Raw genomic sequence first — 22830 nt, forward strand, 5'->3', positions numbered from 1 at the left:
TCGGGAGACAGAGGTAGGAAGATCAGCATGAGTTCGAGGCCACCCTGAGGCTACATAGTAAATTCCAGGTCAGCCTGGGCTAAAGTGAGACCCTATCTTGGAACAGCCCCCTCTCCCCAAAAATAAAAAAATAGAATAAATTTCAGATCATGAACAGCAAGCAGCCGGATTATTTGGTAGATTCTATCACATCCCCAGTGGAGTCTGTGTTTCTCCCAGAGCCAGGCCTGGTAGTGCATGTTTCTCCTGGCATGCTGTTTTCCACACTCCTTGCTTTATTTTCAAGCATCCTTGGGCTTCTTAAGCACGAAGCTCCACATCTTCTGCATTCTTTCCTCAAGCTAGTTCCAAAGACCTACGAACCCCACAGGCAGGCTTACCAAAGCGAAGCCCACTCCTCAGGACCCACTTTCTGATGTTGTTATTTTGTTGTTTGGTTGTTTGGGTTGTTTTTTTATTTGTTTGTTTGCTTCTTTGTTTTTAAATTAGAGTCTCACTCTAGCCCAGGCTGACCTGGAACTCACTCTGTAGTTCCAGGCTGGCCTTGAACTCATGGCAGTCCTCCTACCTCTGCCTCCCAATTGTTGCAACGAGAGGCGTGCATGCCTACTCCTAGCTTCCACTTCTGTGTCAGCTCTCTTTCCCAGTGCTTCAGTCACGTGTCTGACAGAAGCAACTTAAGGAAATATAGAGTTTACATATATGTGTATATGTGTGTGTGTGTATGTATATACATATATATATATATTTTAAATTTAAGGTAGGATCTTGCTATAGCCCAGGCTGACCTAGAGTCCACTATGTAGTCTCAGGCAGGGAAAGAGAGAGGAAGAGAGAATGGGTACACCAGGGCCTCTAGTCACTGCAAACAAACTCCAGATGCACGTGCCACTTTGTGCAACTGGCTTTTCACATGGATGACTGGGGAATTGAACTCAGGTGGTTGGGCTTTATGGGCAAGTGCCTTAACAGCTGAGCTGTCTCTCCAGCCCCTGGAGCTTATTTTGGAGGGAAGGGCATGGGAGCTAGCTGGTCACAGTGCATCCCCAGTTAGGGAGTGGAGGGGAGATGGACGCTGGTTGGCAGTCTGGCTTCTCCCTTTCCTCTTTTGATTCAGTCTGAGATTGGCCCCGCGGATGGTGCTTGTCCCATTGAGAAGGGGTCTCCCTCCTCAGCGACACCTCTCTGGAAACACCCTCACACACACCTCCAGAGGTGTGCACCCTGGGCGATTCCACATCCAGTCAAGCTGACAACAGAAATTAACCCTGTCATACTCCCAGCTGCACAGGAGGCTGCCAGATGGTCTTGGCCATGTACCCCGCTGACACGCGAGCCCTTACATCAGGAAATAAGAAAGAGATGTTGCAGGACAAGTAGTGATTGCCACCATGTACCTTCATGTCCTTATTGCTTCAATCATGTTCATATTCATATTCCTTCCTTATGCCGTATTTTTATTGTGTGTCATAAGAAAAGTAAAAAAACTATGATTAAAGCAAAGTAGCATGTGTGGATTTTTTTTTTTTTTTCTTTGCTGTTGTTGCTTTTTCAAGGTAGGGTCTTGCTCTAGCCCAGGCTGACCTGAAACTCACTATGTAGTCTCTGCCTTCCAAGTGCTGGGATAAAAAGCATGTGCCCACACCCGGCTGGCTGGTTATTTTAAGGAATTTGGGAAGGGAGGGGATTAGGGGAATGGAAAGCTAAAGGAATCCTTTCCATTTTATATTACTATTATTATTTTATTTTAAATTTATTTTGAGGGAGAATAAGTGAAAGGGGCAGATAGTGAGAGAGAATGGGTGTGCCAGGGCCTCCAGCTGCTGCAAATGAACTCCAGACACATGTACACTTTGTGCATCTGGCTTTATGTGGGTAACTGGGGAATCAAACTCAGGTCCTTTAGCTTTGCAGGCAGGCGCCTTCACCGCTAAGCCAGCTCTCCATCCCTTCTTTCCATGTTCCTTCTGAGTTGCCATTTTGAGATAAGCTCTCATGTAGCCCAGGCTGACCTCTAATTCACTATGTAGACGAGGCTGGCCTTGAACTCCTGATCTTCCTACCTCTACTTGCCAAGTGCCACGATACCTGGCTTATTTACTTCTAACTTAAATTAGGATATACCCATATGGGGCAAGAGTGATTTTCAAGAGAGGTAAGATGAGCTAACCTCTGGTCCTAAGAGAGACTGAGAGCGCAGTGGAAAAGCCCAGGGAAGGAAGGGATTGTGGGAAAGGAGGTGAGGAATGCAGCCCGAGCACTGCAGAGTCACCACCTGGCACGGCTCTGTCACTGTGTCACCTTGCTGCCGAGGGGTGCTGAGGACTGCTCATGGGTTGGAGCATCCTCCCTGGGGGCTTTTCTGCTGCGTGCTTCTGCCCCAACTTAGTGCTGTGTGCGGCCCTAAGCACGGGTAGGCCTGCACTCCTGACTGAGCTGAGCTCACTGCTGTTCAATACCACCTCAACGTTCTGTCATATCCAGGGCTGGAGAGACGGTTTAGTGGTTAAGGCATTTGCCTGTGAAGCCTAAGGGCCCAGGTTTGATTACCCAGGACCCATGTAAAGCCAGATGCACAAGGTGGTACATGTGTCTGAGTTCGTTTGCAGTGGCTGGAGGCCCTGGCACATCCATTCTCTCTCTCTCTCTTTCTCTCTTGCAAATAAACAAATAAAATATTTTTTAAGAATTAAAAAAATTGTGTTATATTCAGTATGCTTACATATCCTTCTTTCCTTTATTTTTTGTTTGTTTGTTTTTGTTTTTTCCTTTTTAGATTTAAAGGTACTGTTGAGGAGCTCAGTAACCAGATTTTATCTGCACGGAGTTGGCTGCAACAGGAACAAGAACGGATAGAAAAGGAGCTTTTACAGAAAATTGATCAGCTTTCCTTGGTCGTTAAGGAAAACAGTGTAGGTATTGGTCTTTGCCAATACTTTAGTAGTTATTCAGTGGGTGTATTTAGCTGTTGAGTTGTTTCTTGCCTGTGAATCCAGTTCCCAGATTTCTATTCTTCCCTTCCTGCCCCTCCCCTCTCCCTCAGTCCCTTCCTCCCTCCCTCCCTCCCTTCCTTCCTGGACTCGAACCCAGGGCCTCATGTACTCAATGCATGCTAAGCTTGGACCATACCACAGGCAATGTCCACCGTTTCTTTATAAAGATATAGACCGCTCACACTTGTTTTGATTAACAAAGGCCAAACTGAAATTTCTAGAAGTGAAAGGCTGGCACCTGACACAGCTCTGTCACTGTGTCACCCCAGTCCCTATCCTGGCAGCTTCCCATGGGTTGGAAGAAAGAAAAAACTGAATTCTAGAAACAGAAGGGAGGGGAGACCGGGGGCACATAGACACTGTTACATACACTCATTCCTACACGTCAGTAGCTGGAAATTAATCACAAACATAGAGATGGAGGAGAACGTAGATTTTATTTGGATAATCTTGTACTGAACTAAAAAATTATTAGAGGAGGAATAATTGAGCAGTCCGAGGTGCTCAGTGAGTCAAGTGCTTTTCCTTGTGGGCACGAGGGTTGAGTTCGGTTAAGATACATTTAAGTCAGGGCCATACTGATCCACATTGCCCTCTGCATGTCTCAGCAGACCAGGCAGCTGCCCGCCTGATGCCGGCGTGTCTTAATCTCACGGCCCGTCTTTGCGCTCTCCAGGGCTGGGTAGCTCTTCCCCCAGCCCACGCCCTCCAGGACTCTGTCTCTGCATTCACTGTTTTCTCTTCCATCTACTTCTGCCTTCACCGCCCCCACATCTCTCTCACAGACACGAGATTTGCAGAACTGCAAAAAAAATCTATCAAGCGAGCCTTGTATTTATCATATTCAAAATCAGTAGACTCTGAAACCAGTTCCAGCAAGCAAATTTTTTTATTTTTATTTTTTGGTTACTAGGAGTGGTATTTCCCTATTTCTCCTTTTTTTTCTTGCACTTTCCTCCCATGGGGCTTTGACAGTCTGGGTAGAAATGAGCGTGGCCTGCATGTCTGGCTGCTCTCTGAAATGCAGGGCTGCTGAGCGCCGTGCAGGGTTGCAGCCACTGATGCTTGGCGCTTGGGGTTCTGACCACTGAAGCCTGTCTGAAGGGCAGATTCTTATAAAAACAGACAGAGAGGAAAAGGGAGGGCATAAGAAGGGAGGGAAGAAGAGGAATGGAAACAGGGAAAGAAAATAAAAGAAGGGCTGGAGAGATGGCTTAGCTGCTAAAGTGTTTGCCTGCAAAGCCTAAGGACCCCAGTTCGATCCCCCAGGACCCATGTTAGCCAGATGCACAAGGGGGCACACACATCTGGAGTTCGTTTGCAGTGGCTGGAGGCCCTGATGTCCCCATTCTTTTTCTCTCTGCCTCTTCCTCTGTCTTTCTCTCTCAAATAAATAAATATTTTTTTCAAAAAAGGAAAGAAGGGAAGGAAAGGAGAGGAGAGAAGAGGGGAGGGAAGAGAAGAGATGGAAAAGAAAAGAAAAGAAAGGAGAAGAGAGGGGAAAGGAAGATTTTAGTATTTCAAATATTTCTTAGTATTCCCTCATATTTTCCTACAATCTATTAATTGTCATACTTTGGTTCAGATTAATATATTTGTAGACTTCTGAGTCTTTAATTACTATTTATGTTGTATATAAGGACTGGCTTAATAATTAGCAGCAAATCTAGGATGATGGTGGCTTTAATAAGATGGAAGACTAATTCTCTTTCATGTAAATGAAGCCTGGGTGTGGGCTCTTTGGGATTGATGTGATAACTTGCCAATCCTTACTGATGTCCAATCATTTTAATTTTCTGGCATCCCCAGAATGTACCCTTGCCCTCACAAGTCAGGGTGGCTGCTAGAGCTTGAACCCTTGTCTGAATACAGGAAACAAAGGAAATGGGAAGAAGTAAGCACAACTGCACCCTAGTTAAACTGTTTGTAGAAACTCTTGCAAACACTTATTCTTACATGTCATCAGCTAGAAATCAGTCACATGGGGGCTGGAGTGATGGCTCATTAGTTAAGGTGCTTGCTTGCAGAGCCGAATAGCCTAGGTTTGATTCTCTAGTACCCACAGCAAGCCAGACACACAGAGTGGCACAGACATCTGAGTTTGTTTGCAGTAGCAAAAGGCCCCGTGTGCCCATTCTCTCTCTCTCTCCCTCTTTCATCTCTCCTTGCAGATAAATAAATAAAAATATAAAAAAGAAATTAAACCTGTCATGGTGGTCCATGCCTTTAATTCTAGCACTCGTGGGGCAGAGGTAGGAGGATTGCCCTGAGTTTGAGGCTACCCTGAGACTACATAGTTACATGGTGAATCCCAGGTCAACCTGGGCTAAAGAAAGACCCCACCTTGAAAAGAAAAAAAAAAAAAAAAGCATGGCCACAGCAAAGTCAGGAGACAGAGGAAAATGTAGATTTGATTTAGATAGCCTTGAACTGAGCTAAAAATCAATTTAATGCTTGGCTTGCAGACACAAGGACTTGAGTTGGCTCTCTAGAACCTATGTTAACAATCATGATAATAACAAAAATCCAAGGGTTGCCTGGCGTGGTGGCGCATGCCTTTAATCCCAGCACTCAGGAGGCTGAGATAGGAGGATTGCTGTGAGTTCAAGGCCACCCTGAGACTACAGAGTGAATTCCAGGTCAGCATGGGCTGGAGTGAGACCCTACCTTGAAAGAAAAAAAAAAAAAAAAGCCAAGGGTCATGGTGCATGTTTCTAATCCAGGTACTGCGGAGGTGGGGACAGGCAGAGCCCTGGGGCTTGCTGGCCAGCAAGTCTGGCCTGCTTGGTGATTTCCAGGCCAGTGAGAGGCCCTGTCTCAAATAAAAAGAGGTAATGGTGCCTGAAGAAAGCCTCTGGCCTCCACATGCATGTACACACACACAAAGTGGGGGTACCGAGTGGACAGCAACCAGTCACGGAGGTTCTGTCCCTGCAGATTGTCAGGTATCGTGACCGGTTTGCTGTGTCACCGAGGTTCCGTCCCCGCGGATTGTCAGGTATCGTGACCGGTGCTGTGTCACCGAGGTTCTGTCCCGCGGATTGTCAGGTATAGTGACAGGTCTGTCAATAACCACGTGCGGCTCTTGTCCTGGGTCTCAGGGAGCCAGCGAAAGAGACATGGAGCAGAAGCTCAGCCTGATGTCAGCCAGGCTGGACAAGATCGAAGAGAGTCAGAAGAAGACCGTGGACGGCCAGAGGACAAAGCAGGAGGAGGAGAAGGTGCAGGGGCGCATCAGCAAGCTGGAGCTGCAGATGAGCGAGGACCTGAAGGAGATGAAGGCCGAGGTTAACGCAGGTAGGCCGCCCGACAGCTGCGTGGCTTCCCCTCCCCTCAACAGCTGTGCGCTGTCCCCACCCCCCAAGCCCAGGCCGGAGCTTGGCTGATGTTCACAACAGCGCAGTGTCCTTGGTTGCCTTTCGAAGAAGTGGTGCTGGCACTGTATGAGCTAAAATGCCTTTTTACTTTGTAACAAAAGTATTTTATTTATTTAAAGGAGAGAGAGAGAGAGAGAGAGAGAGAGAAAGCACCAGGCGTTATAGCCACAGCAACAAACACCAGGTGCGTGTACCACTTTGTGCATCTGGCCGTGTGTGGGTCCTGGGGAATCCAACTCTGGTCGTCAGGCATTGCAGGCAAGCGCCTTAACCACTGAACCATCTCTCCAACCCTAAAATGCTATTTTGACTCCAGCTATATGAAGAGCCGCCACAGGACGCAGGTGGAGGAAATGGGAACTGCTCAGCTTGCACACGATGGCTTCTTTGGCGCCACCTGCCGGCACTTGCCTGTCTGTCTGTCCGTCTGTTTGAGGTAGGGTCTCGAGCTAGCTCAGGCTGACCTGGATGGAATTCACTATGGAGTCTCAGGGTGGCCTCGAACTCACAGCGATCCTCCTACCTCGGCTTCCCGAGTGCTGGGGTTAAAGGGGTGCGCCACCAAGCCCAGGACTTGTCTGCTTATAGCCAGGTCACCTATCTCAGAAGCTAGCGTGGGGCTCTGGAGGGCTTGACTTACACTGCTTGCCATATGCCTCCCTGGTGATGAGCGCTTTCCTCATTAGGAGTCACCAAGGGCCTGTCTTTCATGATTGCCTACAGAGGATGTCATCACTGAGTTCTCAGTGCTGTCATATAAGAGAGGGACTCTTAGTTTGATTTCTGCTGCTGTAACAGAATTCCTGTGATGAGATCATTTCTTTTTTAAAAACTACTATTTTTCCAGTTGTGGTGGCGCACGCCTTTAACCCCAGCACTTGGGAGGCAGAGGTAGGAGGATCCCTGTGAGTTCGAGGCCACCCTGAGACAACATAGTGAATTCCAGGTCAGCCTGGGCTAGTGAGACTCTACTTTGAAAAAACAAACAAAAAATTTATTCATTTTCAAGCAGAGAGAGAAGAAAAACAGCATACCAGCGCCTCTTGTCACTTCAGATGTGTGCGCCACTTTGTGCATCTGGCTTCATGGGGTACTGGGGAGTTGCACCCATCAGACTTTGCAAACAAGTACCTTCAATGACTAAACTATCTCCCCAGCCCGGTTCTGGGTAATTTCATGTTTGAAGGTTGAGAAGTCCAAGAGCTCAGCACCGGCATGTGGCAAGGGTTTTTTTTTTTTTTTTTTTTTTTTTATGCGTATCATAGCGAGGACATCACATGGCAAGGAGGCAGGCATGAAAGATAGAAGGATCAGGGCTGGAGAGATGGCTTAGCGGTTAAGGTGCCTGCCTGTGAAGCCTAAGAACTTGTGTTCAACTCCCCAGATCCCATGTAAGCCAGGTTGCATAAGTGTACAAGATGACGCACAGGTCGCAAGTTCGATGGCAGTAGCTGAAGGCCCTAGTACACCAATTTTCTTCCTCTCTTCCTCTCTCTCTCTCTCTCTCTCATTAAAAAAATACAAAAGAGGGGGGCTGGAGAGATGGTTTAGTGGTTAAGAGCTTCCCTGTGAAGCCTGAGGACCCCAGTTCAAGGCTGGATTCCCCAGGACCCACGTAAGCTAGATGCACAAGAGGGCACATGCATCTGGAGTTCATTTGCAGTGGCTGGAAGCCCTGGTGCACCTCTCTCTCTCTCTCTCTCTCTCAATCTCTCTCTCTCTCTTTCTCTCTTTGTCTCTCACTCTCAAACAAATAAATAAAAATAAATAAGAAATTATTTAGAAAGTATACACAAAGAAAGGTGGAAGAATTAGGTTAGATTCATGGTTTCATCAGGAGCCCATGGCAAGATGAGAGACTCAGTCTGTTCATGAAGGGAGTGCTGCCCATTAGCCTGACTGCCTCTTAAAGTTCCCACCTTTTAACAGTGTTACAGCGGTAATTACATTTCACATGACTTTGGGAGGTGACATCCAGGTCATGGAGGTTAGCTTTCACTCCGAATGCAGGCATATAGACCTGGTGTCAGTACACGGAGGCTTTTCAAAGACAGGGTCAACATGAGGCACAACTACGTCATGATTCATGGGTCCTAAAAGACACTGGAGGTTTTGAGAGGTTTTTGTCACTAGAAGTATTTATAAGCAGGGTGACTGACCTCAGTATAAAAGGAGTTGATGGGCTGGGTGAGGTGGCACACACATGCCTGTGATCCCAGCACTTTGGAGGTGGAGAGAAAAGAATTTGGAGTTCAACACCAATCTCAACTATCTAGTGAATTTGAGGCCAGACTGGGTTACCTAAGACTGTCTCAAAAACAAAAATCATGAGGAGAGTGAGAGAGCGAGCGAATGATTGAGAATGGTCTTATGGTGTGATTAATGGGAATTTCTTGTTTCTTCCAATTCTATGATTTCATTAATTTTCTTCTGCAGTGTTCTATTTTGGCCACAAGGAAACAGAAGTTTGTAATTATCCCAAGAAATATTTTGTTGCTGCTGCTAAAAGTCTATTATTTTATTTCAGTAGCAGCCACAATTAAACTTGTGAGTGGAAGAACTTTGTAAGCGTAAGCGAGTGGTGGACACGCCTGTGGTCAGAGCTCCTTCGGGGGCTGAGCAGGGGGGTCATGTTCAAGTTCAAAGCCAGCCTGATGGGCAAAAAAAAAAAAAAAGAAAGAAAGAAAGAAAGAGAGCTGGAGAGATGGCTTAGCGGTTAAGCACTTGCCTGTGAAGCCTAAGGACCCCGGTTCGAGGCTCGGTTCCCCAGGTCCCACGTTAGCCAGATGCACAAGGGGGCGCACGTGTCTGGAGTTCGTTTGCAGAGGCTGGAAGCCCTGGCGCACCCATTCTCTCTCTCTCCTTCCATCTGTCTTTCTCTCAGTGTCTGTTGCTCTCAAATAAATAAATAAATAAATAAATAAATAAATAAATAAATAATTTAAAAAAGAAAGAAAATAAGGAAGGAAGGAAGGAAGGGAGGAAGAAAGAAAGTAAGAAAGGAAAGGAAAGGAATTCTATTTTTTACCTTTTGTGCTATCAGAATACGGCATTTGAATATTTCATTGCTGCTTTAGTACCTTTTATAATTGAAATTTTATTTTAATTTTTTTATTTATTTGAGAGAAAGAGAGGGAGGGAGAGAGAGAGAGAGAGAGAGAGAGAGAGAGAGAGAGGAGAGAGAATAGGCATGCCAGGGCCTCTTGCTATTGTAAACGAACTCCAGAGGCATGTGCCATCTTGGGCATCTTGCTTTATGTGAGTCCTGGGGAATCAAACCCGGGTCCTTTGGCTTTGCAGGCAAACTCCGTAACTGCTAAGCCATCTCTCCAGCCCTACCATTAAAAATATTCCTTACTGAAAGATCATAGAATATTTTTAAAAATACTACTTCTGTCACTTGAATGGTTATTTTTATGGGTGTCTTTCCATACATACATCTAAAAGATGCTTGTGCTTTTTGCTCAAATAAAAGCTCATGTTATTCATACTGCTTCGTGCCTTGAAATTTTGTTTCGTTACATGCTGTACTTTCCTGTAAGTGAAAACATTTTAATAAGTGAACTTCACACTTCTTTAATGAATTGTCTCACAGACAATAAGTTCTTCTGGGTATGGTAGTGCACACCTTTAATCCCAGCGCTCAGGAGGCAGAGGTAGAAGGATCGTCGTGAGTTCAAGGCCAGCCTGAGACTACATAGGTAATTCCAGGTCAGCCGGGGCTAGAGTGAGACCCTGCCTCTGAAAGAAAAAATTAAAAAAGAAAAAAAATGGGGCTGGAGAGATGTCTTAGTGGTTAAGGCAGTTGCCTGTGAAGCTTAAGGACCCAGGTTTGATTCCTCTGTACCCATGTAAGCCAAATGCACATTATGGCACATGTGTTTGGAGTTCGTTTGCAGCAGCTGGTGTGCCCCCATTCCCTCTATATTTCTTTCTCCCTTCCTTTCTTTCTTTCTTTCTTTCTTTCTTTCTTTCTTTCTTTCTTTCTTTCTTTCTTTCTTTCTTTCTTTTTTGAGGTAGGGTTTCACTCTAGTTGAGGCTGACCTGGAATTCACTCTGTAGTCTCAGGGTAGCTTCAAACTCACAGTGATCCTCCTGCCTGTGCCTCCTGAGTCCTGGGATTAAAGGCGTGCACCAGCACACCTGGCTCCCCTCTATATTTCTGCCCCCCCCCCCCGTCAAATAAGTAAATAAATAAGAATTTTTTTTAGCCGGGTGTGGTGGCACATGCCTTTAATCCCAGCACTCAGGAAGCAGGGTAGGGGGTCACCACTGCTAGTTCAAGGCCACCCTGAGACTACAGAGTGAATTCCAGGTCAATCTAAACCTTACCTCAAACAAACAAACAAACAAAAAAAGATTAAAAAAAATAGAAAAATATGAAATACTGCTTTGGTGAAGATTTTCTTCCTTTTAAAATATTTTATTTTATTTTTTACTTATTATTTGACATAGAAAGAGGGTTGGGGAGAGAGAGAATGGGCATGCCAGGGCTTCTAACCTCTGTAAATGAACTCCAGACACGTGCGTCCCCTTGTGCATCTGGCTAACATGGGTCCTGGAGAATAGAACCTGGGTCCTTTAGCTTTGCAGGCAAATGCCTTAATCGCTAAGCCATCCCTCCAGCCTGATTTTCTTCCTTTTAAAGCTTTGATTTTGAGATAATTTCTAATTATAAACACTGTAAGAATAGCCCAAAGGCTACATATATTTCCTCATTACTAACATTTTGGAAATAGATGCAAAATCTGTGTGGGTGTGTTTGCATACATATTTTTTCTCTGTGTCATCTGAAAATTACAGAACGCACAATGTCTTCTTATACCTTTATCATCTCAGTGATATGACTTGAGAACACTGAACACTCCCTGAACACTGGAGTTCTAAAAGCAATAAATGGTTTAAAATACCAGAATGCAGGGGCCTCATGAATGGCTCAGTGGGTAAAGGCACTTTCTTGCAAAGCCTGACAGCCTGAGTTCAATTCCCTACTACCCACATAAAGCATCTGGAACCACTATACAATGTCATATCAATTAAATGTTTGTTTGTTTGTTTGAAGTAGGATCTCACTCTGGTTCAGACTGACCAGGAATTCACTATGTAGTCTCAGGGTGGCCTCTAACTCTACCTTGACCTCCCAAGTGCTGGGATTAAAGGCGTGCCCCACTGTGCCTGGCTCTGGCCTTTTTTTTCTTTTTTTTATGAGAGAGAGATAATTGGCACCTTAGGGCTTCTAGCCACTGCAATCAAACTCCAGACGCGTGTACCACCTTGTGCACAGGTGTGACCTTGTGCTTGCATCACCTTGTGCATCTGGCTTATGTGGGACCTGGAAAATCGGACATGGTTCCTTGGGCTTTGCAGGCCTGAAGCAGGTCTGTCTGGTGCTCTAGAATCTGACAGGGCATTGTTTATAAACGTTTAACTCGTGAACCATTGCTTTTCTTCAAGGGTTCACAGCCATCTACGAAAGCCTAGGATCCCTCAGGCAGGTGCTGGAGGCCAAGATGAAGCTGGACAAAGACCAGCTGCAGAAGCAAATCCAACAAATGCAGAAGCCAGAAACGCCCATGTGAAGAACGGGGCAGGACGTAGAGAAGGACGCGCCTGCGGGGCTCCGAGCCGCCGCTGCTTTCCGGATCGTTCCGCCCAGGGCGTGCATGTGCCAGGAAACGTGTTCTCATGGGTCTACATGTTTACCTTCGGTATTGAAAACACTTCTCCTTTAAAAATACCACATACACTTTATACCGCTTTATTCCACCTCTCTAAATTCAGCAGAGATCCCCTTCCCCCCGAATTTTGAAAAGCTTCTACTGTATTCATTTTATGAATGGAAAAGAATTTATTTCCAATGCTTGATGACATAGCCAACCCAACTATTTTAAAAATGCCATGGTAACTTCTTTTTATTAATTAAGAAACGAATGAGTTGTCATAAGAATGTGTTGCTTCTCACCCTAAATCAGAAGAATGTCTCGATAGATTAGATTTCAGATTTTGAGCCCATATTTGGATTGTATTACTGTTACGCTGCATTTCTTATGTTGGGTTATCTTTCTGTAAATCATCTATTTATATTTTGTAGGGAGAAGATATTTAACACTTGAGGGAAAAATAATCCTGCAGTTTCTGTAACGAAAATAGTATAAACATTAATAACTGCCATTTAGATTACAAATTAAATGGAAACTTAAGATGTCTAGATAATGCAAGGCATAATGTTTATATCCACCTAGATATACTAGGTTTTAATATCTAAAACTATTTTTTCAGTTATCCACAGCCTGTATAGCTATAGCCATATATTTAATAAGGGAGTGGTGGTTAGTATTTTGTTTATTGCACAATTAATTGTTCATCAATCACAATAGAGTGTGAGAATTTTTCAGACTTTATGATCTCTCTACATGTTTCCAAAATTGGCACAAAGTGCTAGGGTTTATATACACTTATTGTAACTGTAATTCTTGTGCCTTGGTTTTTCTCGTGTCAATGCACCCTATAAAATTTTTGCCAACAAAGTAGAAGACCTGCTCATACATCAGAATTATGACGTAAAAATGGGATCCTATGTAGTTTTTAAATGTTCTAAGAGTTTTATCACCGTTATGACCCAACTCATTCAGTATTATTCGTAGCATAGAATTCATACTTTTGTATGGACGATGAATCAAATTGATACTGCGTTTATAATACCGTAAAGAGACCTTCATCTTGAGCAACTTTGTCAGTGATGGGCGTTGTGTTTGGGACCACCGTGTTTGACTTGCCATTGGAGACGTGACCGAGTACTGCTTGTCCACGTACGTGTGCAACACGTGACAGCAAGACTCCCGTTCTAAGCTGTGAGGGTGCCCAGGAGAAGGAACAAGAATGCATCAAAAGTTGTTTAAAACACTTTGTCTCCCTCCCCCATCCCACCCCACCCTGTTTGCAAGGACTCAGGAAAATAAAAACATTTGCTATTTTTAGGATAAATCACAAATGAAACATCTAACCGGCTATTACTGTTTACCCATATAAAAATATGCTGCTAAAATACATAAAATTATATTCTCAATAGCTGAATTTTTTTTTAATTTGGACTCACGAGAGGTTATATAAGGAATATATATATCCAACATGCATTTCTTTGTTTCCCTCCACAAATCTTTTCATCTCTATAGAGAAAAACTATCTCCACTCAAAATGCTCTTTTGTAACCAGAAAACGCATTTCTTTTTGTGATTGAACAGTCAGGTTTCATGGAGTCTTCCATGAAAAAGCACAAGCCACAGAGGGTCACCTCCCCCCACCCCACAGCCCCTGTCTCTCTCCTCTGGGGAAACTAAGGAGAAGGGAGCCATATATCTGACACCTGAGGAGAGGGGTAGGGGGACCCCAGCTGAGCCTGGCCAAGTGGGTGACCTAACCCAGGTAATGTCACTTCTGCCTGCCTCTCGGGCTCACGATGTTGCCAGATCTGAGATCTGTGTCCACTGGGAATCTCCGTCCTGGCTACCTGTGGGGTCACTTGGGGGAGTTTTAGCAGCTACTGGGGCCGAGTGGCTTCCTGATCAGTTAAACAGGAGCCTCCGGGAGGCAGTCCGTTCACGGGCAGACCCGTGTGCCGCTGGCCAGCAGGGGCAGCGTGGACTCCTCCCACCAAAGTTAAAGAGAATCAGCTTCCCTGGTCTTTCCTTTACCAGAAATTTGCAATAAAAAGGATAAAATTTCCAAATATCTGTGGTGTATGATTTTTAATTTAAAATTCCTTTTTAAAATTATTATTTTGGGGCTGGAGAGATGGCTAAGCGGTTAAGCGCTTGCCTGTGAGGCCTAAGGACCCCTGTTCAGGGCTCGATTCCCCAGGACCCACATTAGCCAGATGTACAAGAGTGCGCACGCATCTGGAGTTTGTTTGCAGTGGCAGGAAGCCCTGGCGAGCCCATTCTCTCTCTCTCTCTCTGTCACTCTCAAATACATAAATAAAAATGAACAAAAAATTTTTTTTAATTATTATTTTTATTTATCTATTTATTAGAGAGAGAAGGGGGGAGACAGAGAGTGAGAATGAGCACCCAGGGCCTCGAGCTACTGCAAATGAACTCCAGACACATGCGTCACCATGTGCATCTGGCTTATATGGAACCTGGAGAATCGAACTTGGGTCCTTAGGCTTTACAGGCAAGCACCTTAACCACTAAGCCATCTCTCCAGCCCTAATTTAAAATTCTTAGTGTGAGGTGAAAATTAGAAAAAGCATCTTAGAAAATGAACCTCTCTGGAAGCCTTCTAGTGGCTGAAATAGAGCACTAAAGTCCTGAGTGGACTTATGCGGACGGGGCCATCATTGTGATGGTGCCACCCATGAGTGCCAAGGTTTCGGGCTGCTCCGCCGGCTCTGGTAGCTGGAGTCATCATGCCACTGAACAGTTCCTGAGTGTGTGCAGGTCCCTGTGCTGAGACCCTTGTGTGTGCTGGCTCATTTTGACTCACAATACTGGGTTTGTGGTTTTTTTTTTAAAGTACTTTTTAGGGGGCTGGAGAGATGGCTTAGCAGTTAAGGTGCTTGCCTTCAATGCCCCAGGACCCACATAAGGCAGATGCACAAGGTGGCGCATGCAACTGGAGTTTGTTTGCAGTGGCTGGAGGCCCTAGCACACCCCTTCTCTCTCTCCTTGCAAAATAAATAAATAAACTATTTAAAATATATATCATTTAGGGCTGGAGAGCTGGCTTAGCGGTTAAGGCACTTGCCTGGGAAGCCTAAGGACCCCAGTTCAAAGCTCGATTCCCCAGGACCCGCATTAGCCAGATGCACAATGGGACGCACATGTCTGGAGTTTGTTTGCAGTGGCTGGAAGCCCTGGTGCGCCCATTCTCTCTCCCTCTGCCTCTCTCTCTCTCTCTGTAGCTCTCAAATAAATAAATAAAATAACCAAAAAAAAAAAAAAAGATTTATTTATTTACTTGAGAGAAAAAGAGAGAGAACATGTATGGGAGCACCAGAGCCTTCTGCTGCTGCAAGCGAATTCCAGATGTATGTGCCACTTGCCGAGACAAAACACCCGACAAAATCGGATTAAGGGAAGAAGGGTTTATCTCAGCCGGCAGCGTGGGGTTGACGGTCTGTCACGGAGGGAAGGCCTGGCATCAGGAGCTTGAGGCAGCGGGTCACGTTCAGCCCAGCAAGGAAGCAGCAAGCAGTGACCGCTGCCGCTCGGCCACGCCTTCCCACCTCGACCTAACCTGCACGACCCCCCCCACGGGATTCTAGGTCCTGTCAGGTCCACAAATCACTAAAGCTATCACAGACACCTAATTAAGCCCTGTTTCCCTCAAGCTTCACAGAGGAACCTTAACCCACCTCTAGATTCAGCCACTGAGCACAAATCTTGCAGCGCAGACGCAGGAGCCAGGGTCCCGGTAGGCAGCATGCTCGCACCCAGGCTTCCCCACGGTGGCAAGGGCATCGCTTCTGGCCCCGTCTCCACTTACTGTACTGTAGTGCCCTGTTCCAGATTCTTTAAAAAAAATTTTTTTTGTTTTTTTATTTTTATTTATTTATATGAGAATGACAGAGAGACAAAGAGGCAGGGAGAGAGATATAGAGAGAGAATGGGCACGCCAGGGCCTCCAGCCACTGCACGTCCCCTTGTGCATCTGGCCAACGTGGATGCTGGGGAAGCGAGCCTCGAACCGGGGTCCTTAGGCTTCACAGGCACTAAGCCATCTCTGCAGCCCCCCTGTTCCGGATTCTGAAAGACCCTCAGCTGTGTCAGCTTCCCCCTCATGCTGTACTCCTCAGAGCATTGTCACTGGTGTCACAGAGCCGGGAGACAGCGCGTCTTTGACCTCCTGTGCTCGGGTGAGCTAGCAGTGAGTGGACTTGGCTTTGAGAGACCGCAGTGCCGGGTGAGAGCAGAGCCGGCCAGAAAAGGCTCTGACGGTGGCCTTTCCATTTATGAAAAGTCACAAACTTAGGGCTGGGGGATGAATGGGTCAGCAGTTAAAGGCACTTGCAAAGCCTGCCGGCCAGGTTCTGTTCCCCAGGGTCCACGTAAAGCCAGACACACAAAGTGGCGCAAAGGTCTGGAGGTTTTGCAGTGGCAGGAGGCCCTGGCATGCCCATATTCTCTCTCTCTCTCTCTATCTCAATCTCCACTCACAAATAAATAATTTTTTTTCAAAGTCCCCACTCATTCATGACAAATCATAACCTTGTGTAGTTTTCCCTGAGTCCCCACTTGTGGATGTGTGCCTCAACATTTCCCTCACCCCATCAGAGTTTTACTTTGTCATTAGCACAGTGGAGACTGTAACTTCTTTTTCTTTTTCTTTTTTTTAAAGAAAGTGATCTCTTTTTTTTGTTCATTTTATTTATTTATTTATTTATTTATTTATTTATTTATTTATTTGAGAGTGACAGAGAGAGAGAGAGAGAGAGAGAGAGAGAGAGAGAGAGAGAGAGAGAGGATGGTCGCACCAGGGCCTCCAGCCACTGCAAACGAACTCCAGACATATGGGCCCCTTGTGCATCTGGCTAACGTGGGTCCTGGGGAATCGAGCCTTGAACCAGGGTCGTTAGGCTTCATAGGCAAGCACTTAACCGCTAAGCCATCTCTCCAGCCCGAGATCGTAACTTCTAAGAGGTACACTTTGTGGATCTTTGTGTAGGTAGGTTACACAGTATTGGGCATTAAATAGGAAAAAAAGAGTGTGGGAAGGGAGATCCAGTGACATGACCTAGAAAGTGTATGGAGGAGGCCGGGGACGTGGCCAGACAGCGAAGCGCTCGCTGTGCAAACATGAGGACCCAAGTGACGACCCTCAGCACCACATGGAAGTCCCGGGGAGGGGCCATGTTCAACTCTCCAGATCCCACGTTAGCCGCACACACAAAGATGAGGCAAGTGCAAGGCTGCACATACCCACCAGGTGGTGCAAGTGTCTGCAGTTCAATTGCAGTGGCTGAGGTCCTGGCATGCAATTCTCTCTCCCTCTGTCTCGCATGCCACTCTAAAATAGAATAAAAAATAAGAATAAAAAGTAAAGCCAGGCAGAGCAGAGCACATCTGTACTCCCAGCACTGGGAAGGCACAGTTGGGATCTCTGCAGCACGTCTAGCCAAACCAGCAAGGTCTTGGTTCAGGTAGAGACCCTGTCTTGGCTGGGCACCTCGCAGTGCCTGGCATTACCTACACAAGACCATCACAATAGGAGGAAGAAATGATGACATCAAAATAAAAGAGAGAGTAATTGGGAGGGGGAGGGGATATGATGGAGAGTGGATTTGTGAAGGGGAAAGTGGGGGAAGGGAGGGAATTATCATGGTTTATTGTCCATAATTATGGAAGTTGTCAATAAAAAAAAGTTAACAGGAAGTTGGGTGTAGTGGCTCATGCCTTTAATCCCAGCACTTGGGAGGCAGAGGTAGGAGGATCACCATGAGTTCGAGGCCACCCTGAGACTACATAGTGAATTACAAATCAGCCTGGGCTAGAGTGAGACCCTATCTCGAAAAATAAACAAATAAAAAAAGTTAAAAAAAAAAAAAGAATAAGATGGAGAACGACTGAGGAAGACACCTGATGTTAACCTTTGCCCTACACATATGTACACACGCACACACACACAGTCACACTTGTGCATACACACATGCCCCTCCCAATGCACACACACACAAGAGTATATGGGGTCCATATTTTGCTCTAAAGTATTACATTACCTTCCAGGACCAACTTGTGAGATGAGTTCAAATCTCCAATAAATGTGTCATCTCAGTTTGAGATACAGGCCGTGGGAAATGAAGAGAAATGCATGCAGGACCACAATGGGGAACAGTCCCTGGGTGTGAAGAGGGGCTGGACAGAAGCACCCCAATCTAGTTAGGCTCCTAGCAAGCAAGGCTTTCCCAGGCATGAGCCTGGAGTGAATATTACCCCTGGAGGGGCCTCTTGTAAAGTAGCATAAAAAAAAACCCTGGACCCAGAAAGCCAAGTGCCACATGTTCTCTCTCATATGTGGATCCTAGCTACAGATGATTGGGCTTCTGTGTGAGAATGAAAATACTTGGTAGCAGAGGCCAGTAAGGTAAAAAGGAGACATAAAGGGAAGAGAAAGGAAGGGAGGAGGATACTTAATAGGTCGATATTGTATATATGTAATTACAATGATTGTAATGGGGAGGTAATATGATGGAGAATGGAATTTCAAAGGGGAAAGTGTGGGGGTGGGGAGGGAGGGAATTACCATGGGATATATTTTATAATCATGGAAAATGTTAATAAAAATTTAAAAATTAAAAAAAAAGAACCCTGGAGAGGCGGGCATGGCAGCACATGACTTTAATCCTGGCACCTGGCATTGGCACCACCAGAGCAGAGGTAGGAGGATCTCTGTGAGTTAGAGGCTACCCTGAGACTATAGTGAATTCCAGGTCAGCCAAAAATAAATAAATAAGTAAATAAAAGAGCTCCAGCCAGGAGGGGCCCAGCTGATAGGGTTTGGTGTGTGGAGCCCAGAGTTCAAGTTCAATGGGATTTATTCCTAGTGGTGCCGTAGTCCAAATGGCCAGCTGGCCTTTGCGGTGTTGAGTAGACAGCCCACATGGGCTGAGCTGCTCTGAAGCCAAGCACATGTGTTGAGCGTCAGCTCAGGATCCGACAGACTGGTGAGGGGGACTATATGGGATTACACTTATGAAAACATAAGACAAGTGACATCGACTTTCCTCCAGCCTCGTTCGTCTGCTGTGTGGTCAGTTGTCCATGTCAGAACGACATTGGTAGGTCTTTATTGTGTTCACTGTATGTGAGATGAACGGGCTCTGGAGGTTTGCCATGCGCACTGCAGCCGTAAACAGCCATGTATGCATGTAAGCAGATTTAAATATTTGCTGAAAGGGGAGATCTCATGTCACATGTTTTTACCACAATAAAATACTTTTTTTTTTTTTTTTTTTTGAGGTAGAGTCTTGCTCTAGCCAAGTTGACCTGGAATTCACTATGTAGTCTGAGGCTGGCCTTGAACTCACAGTGATCCTTCTACCTCTGCCTTCTGAGTACTGGGATTAAAGGTGTGCGCCACCATGCCCTGCTAAAATAAAAATAAAAAAAAATTAACACCACTTCATCCAACCTGTCTGTCGCTGCAGCATTGAGGAGGATCTGGTGGCTGGTCACCAAGGAGAGACTGTCTTCCAGGTATGTCAGCCACAGAGAGGGCGGGAGGGCAGCTGCCTGTGTGCTCGGTACCTGCTGTGTTGCCTGGGAATAGCCTGGGTGTGCCGGGTGCCTGCAAAGGGTTGGGTGGATCCCTGAATGATTCTGATGTTAGCCACAACCACAGGCAGGCCTGAGATGAAACCAAGTGAGAATCACCCGGGAAATGTTAGAGAGGCACCCGACATCTCACAAATAAGCTCAATATTTAGTGTTACACACATACACACACACACACAGTGTGCTACTAGGGATTAAATCCAGGGCTTTATACAGTCTAGGAAAGTATTCTACCATCAAGCTACAACCCAGACCCTCAATGAAATTTTCTTTTTTTTAAAAAAGACATTTTTATTTATTTATTTATTAGAGACAGACAGAGGTGGAGAGAGAGTGAGTGAGATTGGGCGTGCCAGGGCCTCTAGCCACTGAAAATGAACTCCAGATGCATACTCCACCATGTGCATCTGGCTTACATGGGTCCTGGGGAATTGAACCTGGGTCCTTAGGCTTTGCAGGCAAATGCCTTAACTGCTAGCTATCTCTCCAGCCTTCTTTTTTTTGTGTGTGTTTTGTTTTTCAAGATAGGGTCTCATGGGCTGGAGAGATGGCTTAGCGGTTAAGCGCTTGCCTGTGAAGCCTAAGGACCCCGGTTCGAGGCTCGGTTCCCCAGGTCCCACGTTAGCCAGATGCACAGGGGGGCGCACGCGTCTGGAGTTCGTTTGCAGAGGCTGGAAGCCCTGGCGCGCCCATTCTTTCTCTCTCCCTCTCTCTGTCTTTCTCTCTGTGTCTATCGCTCTCAAATAAATAAATAAATAAAAATTTAAAAAAAAAAAAAAAAAAAAAAAAAAAAAGATAGGGTCTCACGATAGTATAGGCTGACCTGGAATTCACTATGTAGTCTCAGAGTGACCTCGAACTTACAGCAATCCTCCTGCCTCTGCCTCCCGAGTGCTGGGATTAAAGGCGAGTGCTAGGATTCAATGAAATATTCTTAAAGATCAAAATTAATAAACAGGTGTATTGGCCCGTCTTTGTAATCTCAGCACTGGGGAGACAGAGACAAGCAGGTCCCCGGGGATTGCAGGCTAGCCAGCAGAGCCTGCTTGGTAAGTTCCAAGCCAGTGAGAGACCCTGTTTCAAAAAAGATGGACAGGGGGATGGAGAAATGGCTTAGCAGTTAAGGCATTTGCTTGCAAAGCCAAAGGACCCTGGTTCAATTCCCTAGGATCCATGTAAGCCAGATACACAAGGTGGCACACGCATCTGGAGTTTGTTTGCAGTGGCTGGAGGCCCTGGCGTGTCCATTCTCTCTTTCTATATCTATCTCTATCTGCCTCTCTCTTTCAAATAAATGAATAAGTATTTTTAAAAAGTGCCCAAGGAGGGCTGGAGAGATGGCTTAGTAGTTAAGCACTTGCCTGTGAAGCCTAAGGACCCTGGTTTGAGGCTCGATTCCCCAGGACCCACTTAAGCCATATGCACAAGAGGGCGCACGTGTCTGGAGTTCATTTGCTGCAGCTGGAGGTCCTGGCGCGCCCATTCTCTCTCTCTCTCTCTCTCTCTTTGTCTGTCGCTCTCAAATAAATAAATTAAAATAAAATAAAAGTGCCCAAGGAACAACACTGAGGTTGTACTCTCGCCTCCACAAGACATGCATACAGACACTCACACACATGTAAACACACACAACACTGAGATTCCATCTCACCCCAGTCAGAATGGCTGCCATTAAGAAAACAAATAAACATCAAAATAAAAGAGAGAGTAATGGATGGAGAGAGGGAGGGGATGGTATGGAATGCGGATTTGTGAAAGGGAAAGTGGGAGAGGGGAGGGAATTATCATGGTTTATTGTCTGTAAATATGGAACCTGTCAGTAAAAAACAAAACAAAATAAATAAAATAAAGCCAGGCATAGAGGCACAGCATGGGGGGGGGGGCAGAGGTGGGAGGATCGCCATGAGTTCGAGGCCACCCTGACACTACATAGTGAATTCCAGGTCAGCCTGGGCTAGAGGGAAACCCTACCTCGAAAACACCAAAACAAACAAAACAAATACTACCTGATAGTATCTGGCTAAATGCACATATTATGCTCACCAAACTTCCCTATAAGCACTTTTCTTAACATTTATATTAATGCTACTCTCACTTTCGGTTAGAGAAGCTTCTCTTTTCGGATGGCAGTGTCCTTGGGATGACTCAGAAAGCACCATGGTGCTGAGAAGTGACAGAGGAGTGTTCAGCACTGAAACATCTCTATCACACCTTCCAGGCTTCAGGATCCATTGCAGAAGAGGTGGCAGAAAGAATGTAAGAGTCAAAGGAAGGATAGAACTGCTTACAATGCAATTGTCCGGGCAGAAATTGGCCTCGAAATCCATGACCTTGAAGTGCTTAGTATTATCTTCAAGACCCTCATAATAGAAGGAAAAGATGATGACATTAAAATAAAATGGAGGTGCTGGAGATATGGCTTAGTGGTTAAGGCACTTGCCTGCGAAGCCTAAGGTCCCAGGTTCGATTCTCTCAATCCCACGTAAGCAGATGCACAAGGTGGCACATGTATCTGGAGTTTGTTTGCAGTGGCTGGAGGCCCTGGTGTGCCCATTCTCTCTTTCTCTTTCCCTCCCCCTATCTCTCAAATAAGTAAATAAAATGAAAAAATAAAAAATAAATAAAAGAGAGGGCTGGAGAGATGGCTTAGTAGTTAAGGCGCTTCCCTGCAAAGCCAAAGGACCCAGGTTTGATTCCCCAGGACCCATGTAAACCAGGAGCACAAGGTGGTGCATGCATCTAGAGTGCATTTCTAGTGACTGGAGGCCCTGGAGTGTCCATTCTCTCTCTCTCTCTCTCTCTCTCTCTATCTATCTGAAGATAAATAAATAATAAAATTAAAAAAAAACAAAATAGGGATGGAGGGATGGTTTAGCAGTTAAGGCGTTTGCCTGCAAAGACAAAGGACCCTGGTTTGATTCCCCAGGACCCACGTTAGCCAGATGCACAAGGGAGCACACGCATCTGGAGTTCATTTGCAGTGGCTGGAGGCCCTGGTGCACCCATCCTCTCTCTGTCCTCTCTCTCCCTCCCTCTAGCTCTGTCAAATAAATAAATAAATAAAAATTATTTTTTAAAAAAACAACAAATGCAGACAAGAATACAAGTGAAAAGGAACTCTTATACCGTTGATGAGGAAGTAAAGTAGCCCATCTATATGAAAATTGGTATGGAAGTTCCTAAAAAAAT

The 22830-nt window shown here is 45.6% G+C and overlaps 1 protein-coding gene across 3 annotated transcripts in view; it reads left to right on the plus strand.

The window, feature by feature from the left end:
• Fam81a (family with sequence similarity 81 member A) overlaps nucleotides 1-14098 on the plus strand; it is a 68331-nt gene extending 54233 nt beyond the window's left edge. For 2 of the 3 annotated variants that reach the window (XM_045160867.1, XM_045160868.1), the window contains exons 7-9: nucleotides 2777-2912; nucleotides 6095-6290; nucleotides 11825-14098. In XM_045160867.1, the coding sequence (XP_045016802.1) occupies nucleotides 2777-2912; nucleotides 6095-6290; nucleotides 11825-11949 (457 nt within the window). In that variant the 3' untranslated portion in view covers nucleotides 11950-14098. Of the gene's footprint in view, nucleotides 1-2776; nucleotides 2913-6094; nucleotides 6291-6497; nucleotides 6554-11824 lie in introns of those variants that run through there. The other variant, XM_045160869.1, reaches the window with a different exon arrangement.
• The last annotated feature ends 8732 nt before the right edge of the window (nucleotides 14099-22830 follow it).

The sequence above is a fragment of the Jaculus jaculus genome, chromosome 10 (assembly GCF_020740685.1).
Source record: "Jaculus jaculus isolate mJacJac1 chromosome 10, mJacJac1.mat.Y.cur, whole genome shotgun sequence".
NCBI lineage: Eukaryota > Metazoa > Chordata > Mammalia > Rodentia > Dipodidae > Jaculus > Jaculus jaculus.